Below are 11,257 nucleotides of genomic sequence, written 5' to 3'. Positions count from 1 at the left end.
CATCTCCACTCCTTGGATGAGGAGACTGAGGTATGGAGGAGTGCAGATATCTTGCCCACAAAGCTGTAAATGTCAGCCTATTCCCAGCGTGCATAGAAGTTATACCATACATGGAGGAAAATAAAGTCCACGGCTTCATGGAACTTTCATTCCAGAGGGAAGTGAAATCCGGAAAACTACTGAGACAGTTTGTAATAGACAAGTATTAGCTTCTTGTTACCTCCTCCAAGTCTGTGACCAAAAAGGAGATTCATATAAACAAAGAGGAAGAGAAGTGATCTGAATGCTGTCCTACTTTTAACTCCTCCCTTCCCTTACTCAAATAAACAAGGAAACCAACAGCAGTGAGCCCTTATTTTGTGAGAGCTGCTGTCCTCACCTCAACCTACAGGTTGGTGATGATCAAACTTGAACCAGCCTCAGAATCACTTAGAGGGCTTGTGAAAAGTGTGCCGAGCCACTCCCAGAATTTCCGATGCATTAGGTCTGGGATGAAGCCTGAGACTTTGCATTTCTAATAAGTTCCCCAGTGTATCTCATGTTGCTGTTCTTGAACCACACATGGAGAACCACTGAACAACCCATGAAGTACTGTTGTTCCCATTGCCAAGGCGAGGAAACTGAGTTTCAGGAAGGCTAGGTGCCTCAACGGAAGCTCCACCACCAGTGAGAAACAGACAGTATTTGATCTGACTCCAAAGCCCGTGCTGTTTGCACTACCCCTGAGTTGGAGATTTAACACTCTAAGATTTCCCCATTCCATGTCTGTTCACTTTATCCTAGAATTTCTGCTCTTGAAAGGCGAAGTCAAGGTTCTGGGAGCGTATAATAGCAATATATTTTCATCTCCAATGAGAACCAGCAGATGGCCTGTAAAAGCTTTTAAAATGTTTCTGTCCATTACCCAATAATTCCTCTTCTAGAAATCTATACTAAGAGAATAATCCAAAATATAGCCCAAAATACGAAGTGTTTTAGCAAAAAGCTAGGAATCTAAATATCCAATATTAAGGGTCTGGTTAAATGAAGTATAGCATATCCAAGTGATGGAATATTATCAGGCTGTTAAAAATTATTTATTTAGAATTTTTATAACATGTCAAAGCATTTATGATATAATATTAAATTAAACAAAACACAGACTAAATTCAAAAAACTCTCAATGTATTAAAAATATTGAAAAAACTGGAAGAAAATAAAAACACTGACAACAGTTGTCTCTGCCTCTAATAATTTTCTATACTTTCCACACACTTTCTACAATGAGTTTTTTAAATTAAAAAACCATGCACTTTCTTTTTGTTGATTAACTACAAGAGATACTGTCATGACCCTTCTACAGTTAGTCAATTCCTAAATAGCCAGGAAAAGCAAAACTGAACTTTAAAGCTAACATTTAATTACAGATTACATTTTCCCTGGCCCTACAATGTACACATTTTAAAGTAAAAAACATGAGGAAAAAACTCAAAAGACAATCATTATTATAAACACACAGAAAGAAGAGCAGAAAGATACCTGTAAAAATGATTAACAGGGATTATTTTTGGTTGGTGGAATTACGAGGCTTTTAAATCTTTTTAGCTTAATTTTTGTTACATTTTCTACAACGAACATCAATTACTTTTGTAATAAAAAGTCTTTGCTGTTTTCAAGAGACAACCACCAAGCAAATTACAGCACACCTATACAACGGTATAAATAGCCACTTAAAAATGTCGTAAGAGTAGTTAATAACATGGAAAAACGTTTGCTATATTAGCTGACCATACTATAAAACAGTATGTTCAGAATGATCCCACTGTTTTGTTTAATAAGCAAACAAAATGTCTGTGTACACAAAGAAAACACCTTGGAAAGAAATATCCCAAAATATTAATAGTGTTTTACCCTAGGTGGCAGGATTATTCTAATTTTCCTAGTTTTGCTTCTGTATTTTCTGTATTCTATTGAATATTAACTTTCTCAATATGCAAAAAAGTTTTAACAAAAGCTACATGAAACCAAAAAATTACCTTGTTAAATAAAAAAGAAACAGAAAAAGATGAGCAGGGGTATCTTAATTGAAAGATCTTCCTTTAAAAAGGCTTCCCAGCTCTATCTCAGCTCTAATTTTCAAGCCAAGCTGGTCTTTCAGCATCAAGAGGGCAGTCCATCTCGATCCTTCCTCTACTGTAGACTTAATAATGCTTGAGCAGGATATGGGCTCTGGCGACAAGGGTCACCCCCTCTTTTTTTTTTTTTTTTTTTGCTGTACGCGGGCCTCTCACTGCTGTGGCCTCTCCCGTTGCGGAGCACAGGCCCCGGACACACAGGCTCCGCGGCCATGGCTCGCGGGCCCAGCCGCTGCGCGGCATGTGGGATCTTCCGGGATAGGGGCACGAACCCGCGTCCCCTGCATTGGCAGGCGGACTCCCAACCACTGCGCCACCAGGGAAGCCCCGTCACCCCCTCTTGATGGGGCAAACATACATGGTCTGGAACCTTTAAACAAGACCCTGGGAGAGAATATGGTCTAGGGGGAAAAAATTTAACTGCCTTCTAAGACTATGAGTCTGATTATAACTAAATATAATTTACAATCATTTGATGAAGGAAATGTATTACTTATGTTGCAAATAACACACTAACTATAGAATTATATTCCCGGACCTGGCAGAGACCTCTGAGATCATGTGAAGACAATTTCCAGGACACTGTCTTCAGGATGCTATGTAAATACTGACTGGAAACAATAACAGAGATGTCATGCTAGAGAATCTTAAGTAAACAGTTCAAAAGCCTGGCTTCCTGTTTATACAATGTTAGGTCACTTTATGGATAGCCACAAGGTGATTCAGCATTCTGATTTGATAGAAGAATTTCTTGACTTGACATATCATAAAAGGGACTACAAAGAACAGCAGAAAAGCCAGAAGACACAGAAAAGAACGAAAATAAACACACGGACATGTGTCTTCCAGCCCAAACAATGAGAAATTCATGCCACCAGCCCAGCCATTCAATCTATTTCCAAATCGCTATCCTCGCTGTGGCAGGTGGCTGAGTTACGCACGGAGGTTAGCAACAAGACTTCCTTTTCTGGAAGCAATCCAAACTCCTGGAGGAAAGCTTCAAGGTCCACCGCAAAGAAATCTTCCCCCAGCTGGTCAGTGACACGGACGAAGTTGCCAATCAGCTCGCCCCCCTTGTAGATGAGCAGGGCGGGAAGGGCGTTCCTGGTGAAGCGACTGCTGGCCCCGATCACCGAGCTCTTCACACGGCAGAACTTGACGGCTGGGTACTCCGTGGCCAGGCAGATCATGCAACCGTTCATGGCTTCGGTCCCCGGGACGCCGTCCTCGTAAATATGGACCATGACGAGGGTGCTCTTCTGCTCTTTGTCAATCATGTCCAGAAACCCTTCTCCACTGGGGATTTCAAAAACCTGCTTGAACTGGGGCCCCTGGTGGAGCTGCTGCCGCATCTCTTCCATCCTCTGCTTCCGGTACTGCTGCAGGAACTCCTCGTCGTCTTGGTCCTCACTCATCACGGCAAAGTCCTTCAGAGTCATCTGCGGGAGGACCAGCAAGTGAGCGCAAGAAACATAAACCCGACAGTGACATGGGTGACACAAGATGTATGAGGCGCCACGCTGAGACTCTAGATGCGTTATACCTCACTGAAATCTGCTGGTAACGCCATCGGGAGGGGACTTCTTTACCCCCACTTTACAAATGAGGTGCTGAGACTTGAGATTATCTGTATAAGTTCACATAGGTAGCAAGTATAAGACCAGGATTCAAACTAGAGTTTTTTAAAAACCCAGGCTTTCAACTACTGTGTCATAGCGCCTCTCCATCCAGACAGGCAGCATCAGATAACATCACTTCGTGAGCTTTTGTCTTTTTGTCAGTCCTGACAATGGATTAATTATTTTATCCACTGTTTTGTTTTTGTTGAAAAGACAACAGGACATTAAGGAACTTGAACACTCATAATCCCTGCCCTGCACCGCCCTCCTTGCCCCCCACGCCAAAACACACAGCCACACACATTCTAAAAATCTGTTCTTCTTTTTATTACCAGTCACATGCTAAAACCATTTCTGCTTTTATAACAGCAGCTGTGGGTGTACCAATTAAGCTATAGCCTGCTTTTGCCACTTAGCACTATTATATCATAAATTATTCCTCATGCTTCCAAACATGTTTTATAAAATTATACATAATGTGGCCTATTTTGCTTAGCCACTCCCCTACTTCTGGCATTCAGGCAGTTTCCAGTTCTGTCTCATTGCAACAACCCAGCAGGACTGCCCCATGTGATCATGTGCTGTGTGGCTTTGTCTGGTCTCCACCGCAGCACAAGGAAGCGCTGTGAGCTGTGGGCATGTTGTCCTGAAGCCAGCTTCCATTACAAAAGCATTCTCCCTCTCCTGCCCTGGTGTAGCAAGACATCCCTGCTCCTGTGATGAAGCCCAGCTCTGCCTACCCTGGCACAGAGGAGAGGGTGGCGGCTGGGAGGCCACACCAGATCAGGATACGTGTTGTTACTGCATCACAGCCAGAGCCGTTCTTCTTTCCCTCTCACTGCTCCCCCTCCAGAGCGGTTCTTTCTGACCTGTTATGGTCTTGCTTGAGTCTAATGCCCTGAAATCATCCTCCTGGTCAAGGCACTCCTCACTTAATCCTCTTGTCTGCTCCCCAACCCCGGCGGGTATTTCCAGCCAAGAGCTGCTTTGGGCCACAGCCAAATGATTTCAGGCACTTCTAGACATCCATCCGTGGTCAGAAAGCATGGTGGGGATTAAAGGATCCTTTTGAAGAACGCTTTGGGAAGGTAAGAGAGAGTCAGGGATCTAGTTCCAAATATCTTCCACGGTGTCTGCCTGCTTCTACTGTATTGCTTCACTAAAATAAATTCTCATGAATAGGCTTCAGGTGAAACAGAACAACATCATGGAAAGAACAGGAAAATCTGGGTTAGAATCCTAGTTCCTATTAGCATTTCTTAATTGCACTGCCCTGAGCAAGTCCCCTCCCGCCTCTCAGCTTTGGTTTCACCATCTGTAAAATGGGGATAATATCTCCCAATCTCAGAGGTTTATTTCTGGCTCAAGGTAAGACCTCGAGAAAGGACAGGAAACTCACATTTCCTGAGCACTTTCAACCAGCCTGTGATGGGCACTGTATCGAGAGACTGACCTCATTTAACCAACGACAAACCAGAGTCAGAGTGGAAGAGACATCCCCACAGTTACTAGTGGCACAGCTGAGATTCAAACCCAGGTGTGGCCAAGCTATGACATGACTGCACTTTCTCCTGCACTGCACCGCTTCTTAGTATCTTTTTTCTAATTTATTTAATTAATTAATTTATTTATTTTTGGCTGCACTGAGTCTTCGTTGCTGCACAGCTTTCTCTAGTTGCAGTGAGTGGGGGCTACTCTTCACTGCGGTGCGCGGGCTTCTGATTGCGGTGGCTTCTCTTGTTGCGGAACACAGGCTCTAGGCGCGAGGGCTTCAGCAGTTGTGGCACATGGGCTCAGTAGTTGTGGTGCATGGGCTTAGTTGCTCTGCGGCATTTGGGATCTTCCTGGACCAGGGCTCGAACCCGGTCCCCTGCATTGGCAGGCAGATTCTTAACCACTGCGCCACCTGGGAAGCCCTGCACCGCTTCTTGGAGGCCAAATCAAACCCCTCCGCCGCTTGAATCACTAACCCCAGCAGCCAGGGTAGCCTCTGAGAAAGGCCTGGGCGCTTCTAATTACCTTCCCACTGATCTTCTCCTGGAGGTCCTTCTGCTTCCGCTGCTCCTCCTCTTCGTCCACATGGGACCTGCAGCTCATGGACAGCTTCTTGATCAGCTTCTCCATCTCCCGGCACTGCTCCTCCCGTTGCTCTGTCTCCAGCTGTTTGAAGCGGCGCCAGTCGTTGATCACGCCTTTTGGACCTGAGGTGGTGTGAATGTGGAGGTGACCAAGGATGAGCGAGGGATTATGGGCCAGCACACATCTGTCTAAAGCTGGCTCCATCGACACCACAGTGACACTCACACAGGGCAGCGTGGTCTACACGCAATCATGTCCAAGGCAGCCTGGTTTGCAAATTAAAGGGCCACACGAAGGCCCAGCATTAGGAGATGCGTGAAATAAATTTAGATTCATCTACTCAAAGGAAAACAAAGTGACTCTTAGAAAGAATGAGGCAGCTATATGTTCCCTACCATGAAAAATGTCCAAACATATTAGGTCAAAAAAAAAGCAAAATGCAGAACAGTATCGTGGTATGATCCTTCAATTTTTAGAAAAAGAACTGTATGTCCATGTATAAATATTTACAGATATTTGTATATGTGCATGTACATTTGTATGTCCATAGAAAAATAGGTAAACTGTTAACAGTGGTTGTCTCTAGGCAGTGAGATCTAAGGGGACTGGTGAGAGAGAACTTTTACTTTTTTCTTACTATGCTTCCGTATTATCTGACTTTTTTTTTTTTTTTTTTTTTTTTTTGCGGTACGCGGGCCTCTCACTGTCGTGGCCTCTCCCCGTTGTGGAGCACAGGCTCCAGACGCGCAGGCTCAGCGGCCATGGCTCACGGCCTACCCGCTCCGTGGCATGTGGGATCTTCCCGGACCGGGGCACGAACCCGTGTCCCCTGCATCGGCAGGCGGACTCTCAACCACTGCGCCACCAGGGAAGCCCCTCTATCTGACTTTTTTAACAAGACTCTGGCAGGTTATTCTGTTAGTCAAGCTACCCCCACACCCCCTGTCCCCATGCTATATAGCCCTGCCCCTTACCACATGAACTGCAATACCTCCTGTGGGATGAGAACATGTATCCCTAGCCCACTGATGTAGGGCTTGCCCATGTGACGTGCTGTGGCCAATGGATTCTGAGCAAAAACGCAACGAGTCACTACACGTTTCCAACAGCCCTCTCTTGCTCTCTATACTTGGTCATGAGAACAGCATGTCCCAGACAGGGGCTGCTCCTTCAGCCTAGTTCCTGGATGACAGGACATACAAAGCAGAAGCCGGGCAGCTGCTGACCCCAACAGGCAGCATGTAACATGATTGAGAAAAAAACCTTTGTTGTCACAAGACACTGAGACTAGGAGGTCATCTGCTACCACAGACAAAAATATAAACATCTGTATAAAGAAAACTTTAAAATGCTGCCAAGAAACACTACAAAAGACCTGAATAAATGGAGCAACGCCATATTCCTTGCTAGGAAGATGCAACATCACAAGGGTACCAATTATCCCCAAATTAATCCATATATTTAATGCGTTTCTGATGAAAGTATGTGATTACACACATGTGCCTGCTCCTGAATTTGCGGTGGAAAAATAAGAAAGCAAAAGTTAAGAAAATAATAAGAAAGCAAAAGTTAAGAAAATAATAATAAAAATAGAAGGGTATTGTATGGGGCGGGGGACCAGACCTACCAGATACTAAAACATATTATAACACGATCCTTAAAAACAGTGTGATACAGCACAGTAAAAGACAAATCAGTGGAAGAGACTACAAAGTACGGCTAAAGACGCAAATATAAGCAGAAATTCAGTACGTGGTAAAACTCACATTTCAAAACAATGGAGAAAAGATGGTTTATTCAATAAATGATGCTGAAACAACTGGGCAGCAATCCAAAAAAAATTAAGTTGGAGTCCTACCACATACCTTGCACCGAAATGAATTCCAGATAGATAGCTGTGTTAAAAAAAAATCATAAAAATACTAAAAAAAAAAATAAAGGCATGGGACTGTCTTTTTATAATCCTGGAGTGAAGAAAGGCCTTTACATAAGAAACAAAACTAAGAAACTATAAAATAATGCTTTCAAGCACATAACAATAAAAAAAACTTTCTGCCAGGATAAGAACAAAAGCCAAGAGTCAAACAATAAACTGGTAGAAATATTTGCAACTCATACCACAGATTAATTTCCTTAATATATAGCTCCCTAAGAAGAAAAAGACCAACTACCCAATTTCAAAAATGAGCAAAGGATATGAATACAACCCTTAAAATTATAAAAAGAGGCTCAACATCACTCCTAAAAAGATAGAAAATAAAACTAAGGTGAGTTGCCATTTGCCATCCATGAGGATGGCAAAGATCAAAAAGTCTGATAACATAGTAGAAGGTCACATATATGGGGAAATATCACACTCCTGCTTAAACTATAAACCAGTACCAACTCAACTGACAGCAATTTGGAAATAATAAAATGTAAAAGTGTAAATATGCCATTTCTCGGAATTTATACTACCAATATACTCATACTCATGATTTAGGTGATATCAAACACCTATCAATTTGAGAAGCTGGATTCAAATGCAGGCAAGTCTGTTTTAATCATCAGCATGTTGCTATGCATACATATTCGTATTGTGCAGTGAAATGGCTAGAACCACGCACAGTGAAATGGTAACATTAGGTTATCTCTGGACACGGGGCTGGAATTAGAAGTGATCACGACCCACCACCAGTCCCTCCCATCAGGAAACTTACACAAGCCTCTTAGATAGCCTCATGCACCAGAGGGCAGACAGCAGAAGCAAGAAGAACTACAATCCTGCAGCCTGTGGAACAAAAACCACATTCACAGAAAGACAGACAAGATGAAAAGGCAGAGGACTATGTACCAGATGAAGGAACAAGATAAAACCCCAGAAAAACAACTAAATGAAATGGAGATAGGAAACCTTCCAGAAAAAGAATTCAGAATAATGATAGTGAAGGTGATGCAGGACCTTGGAAGAAGAATGGAGGCAAAGATCAAGAAGATGCAAGAAATGTTTAACAAAGACCTAGAAGAATTAAAGAACAAACAAACAGAGATGAACAATACAATAACTGAAAAGAAAAATACACTAGAAGGAATCAATAGCAGAGTAACAGGCAGAAGAACGGATAAGTGACCTGGAAGACAGAACGGTAGAGTTCACTGCTGCGGAACAGAATAAAGAAAAAAGAATGAAAAGAAATGAAGACAGCCTAAGAGACCTCTGGGACAACATTAAACGCAACAACATTCGCATTATAGGGGTCCCAGAAGGAGAAGAGAGAGAGAAAGGATCAAGAAAATATTTGAAGAGCTTATAGTCGAAAACGTCCCTAACATGGGAAAGGAAATAGCCACCCAAGTCCAGGAAGCGCAGAGAGTCCCATACAGGATAAACCCAAGGACAAACACGCCGAGACACATAGTAATCAAACTGGCAAAAATTAAAGACAAAGAAAAATTATTGAAAGCACCAAGGGAAAATGACAAATAACATACAAGGGAACTCCCGTATTTTTTAAACCTGTTCCCAGAGCACAGGGATTTCCAGTACCTGTGTTAACTGAGATGCCTTCGCCTGCTAACTCAGCATCTGCAGGCGTGGAACTGCCGGCCAGGGCACCCCTGCCTCTGTCCTTGTCCTCGTGGTCGCTGTCCTCATCCTCGCTGCTGCTGTAGTAGTACTGCAGCTTCTCCCCCAGCAACTTATCATCCAGGGTTGTCATGGTGCCTGGGAGAGGGCGACACAGCAGGCTCTTTGCTGGCTTGAATCAGACAGACATGAATCTGAAGAGTTAGGGCTCACCTGTGCTCAGATCCTATTATGTACAGGACCGTAAGAGTGACTGTTTTCCTAAGCAGGATCTCAGCAAATCCATACCATGACCATGCATGATAGGGTTTATCATGCTCTTTCTGTAGAAGGTAAAATTGAGGCTCAGATAAAATTTCTCTGCCAACCTTTACAGCAAATGGTGGAGCTGGGCTCAGACCCCAGGGATTCCTGACTCCAAGAGGCTGAAGGTGTGAGTCACCATCTTCTGAATAGTATACACTGAAGTAGGGTGGTGGCTTGGAGGAAACTACTGACTGACTGAAGGTTTTATCTACACATACTCTTTGGTCTACCTACCAAGTAGGACTGCTGGTAATTGAAAAATTGTAAGAATCCTCAGGAGAAATTCCAAAAAGCAGCATCAAGAATGGGACGCTGACTCACTGTTTGCCTAAGCCAATCATTCATCTGTCTCTTGCCTTCCACCTCGCAATCAGCACATCGAGGGTTAGGATGGATGGGCTCTGAAGCCCTAATAACTTTGGTTAAAAGACGGGCCCATGACAAGATTTTAATCATTCCCCAGTGTTTAAACGTAAAGGACAATGGTTAGAGCCAAGCTTCTGCATCAGAAGAAGCCTGGTACATTCTGGGAGAAAGGTACAGCTTAGTCCCTGCCAGGCCTGCTTGCAGATCGCACAAGGAGGGGTTGTAACTCCAGCACCCCTTCCTTTAAGCATCCCAATACTATGCATCTTTGATTAAAGGCATCCCCGAGCCTGTTAGACTCCATTACAAAGTGACTCTCCCACCGGGCGGGGAGGTCTTGCAAACAGAGACCTCCAATGCCCAGCACGAGGCCTCTGCACAATCTGTCAAGCTCATATAGAGGCAGCCTGAATCAGTGGGGGAATCCGGTGACCCGGGCAGTCAGATGAGGAGAGGGGTACATAAGTGGCAGGGTTGAGAAAAAGGTGCAGGTACACGGCCGGGCGCAGGGAGGTGGAGAGAAATAGGGGGACTAAACTTAACTTAAAGAGGCGGAGAGACCAAGGCGGTAAAGATGGGAAGAAAGAGACGGGGAGGAATGTGTGCTCGGTGAGGGCGGGGCCGCTGAGGAGGCGGCGAGCGCAGGGCCAGCGGAGGGGCTGGTGGGAGGCGGGGCCTTTAGGGGGAGGAGTCGAGGGCGGGGGCCATCGGGAGAGCTGGCGGACTGGGGGCCAGAGGGAGGGCCGGCGGAGGAGACGGGGCCTTTCGGGGGAGGAGTCGAGGGCGGGGCCAGCGGGAGGGTTCGCGAAGGAGGCGGGACCTTAGAGGGTCGAGGGCGGGGCCAGCGGAAGCGCGGCGGAGGGGCGCGGAAGCTCTAGGGGAGCCCGAGGGAGGTGGGGCCAGCGGAGGAGACGGGGCAGGGAAGTCGCGGAGAGCGTGGGGGTCGAGGGGGCGCACCGACAAGACCGTCTCATCCAGGCTCGTCGACCACCCGTATTCCACCACCTCCCACCTGTATTCTATGCCCGCCGCTTCTTCCCGGCTGACCTCAGTGCAGCTACCCGGCCTACCTCAGTCTGGATCCCTTCAGGCTGGCACTTCGGAAGGAAGGGAGCGCTCGGCTGGAGAAAGAGAAATGGGTCGGCGCCTTGAGCACTAAGAGAAAAGCCGCCTGAGTCCCGACTGCGCGGACCAATGAGGCGGCCTTC

The 11,257-nt window shown here is 45.3% G+C and overlaps 1 protein-coding gene across 1 annotated transcript; it reads right to left on the bottom strand.

Annotated features, from left to right (window-relative positions):
- Window positions 1-1,053: 1,053 nt before the first annotated feature.
- Window positions 1,054-11,236, bottom strand: PDCL (phosducin like). Its single transcript, XM_082627234.1, has 4 exons — window positions 11,120-11,236; window positions 9,339-9,515; window positions 5,753-5,934; window positions 1,054-3,553 (listed from the first exon to the last, which is right to left on the bottom strand). Exons 2-4 carry the CDS (start codon window positions 9,508-9,510, stop codon window positions 3,002-3,004), a joined length of 906 nt encoding a protein of 301 aa, XP_082483360.1. The 5' UTR covers window positions 9,511-9,515; window positions 11,120-11,236; the 3' UTR covers window positions 1,054-3,001.
- Between the last annotated feature and the right edge of the window lie 21 nt (window positions 11,237-11,257).

Source organism: Mesoplodon mirus (genome assembly GCF_964341445.2).
Source record: "Mesoplodon mirus genome assembly, chromosome: 1".
Lineage (NCBI taxonomy): Eukaryota > Metazoa > Chordata > Mammalia > Artiodactyla > Ziphiidae > Mesoplodon > Mesoplodon mirus.
This window is presented reverse-complemented; position numbering and strand designations above follow the sequence as displayed.

Bases quoted from the DNA above. Each gene is read 5' to 3' on its own strand.
- PDCL (XM_082627234.1), bottom strand. From the start codon at position 9,510: ATGACAACCCTGGATGATAAGTTGCTGGGGGAGAAGCTGCAGTACTAC. The intron at 5,935-9,338 runs GTACTGGAAATC...ACACCACCTCAG, and splicing joins AGGCATCTCAGTTAACACAG to GTCCAAAAGGCGTGATCAAC. The intron at 3,554-5,752 runs GTAATTAGAAGC...GTCCTCCCGCAG, and splicing joins AGGAGAAGATCAGTGGGAAG to ATGACTCTGAAGGACTTTGC.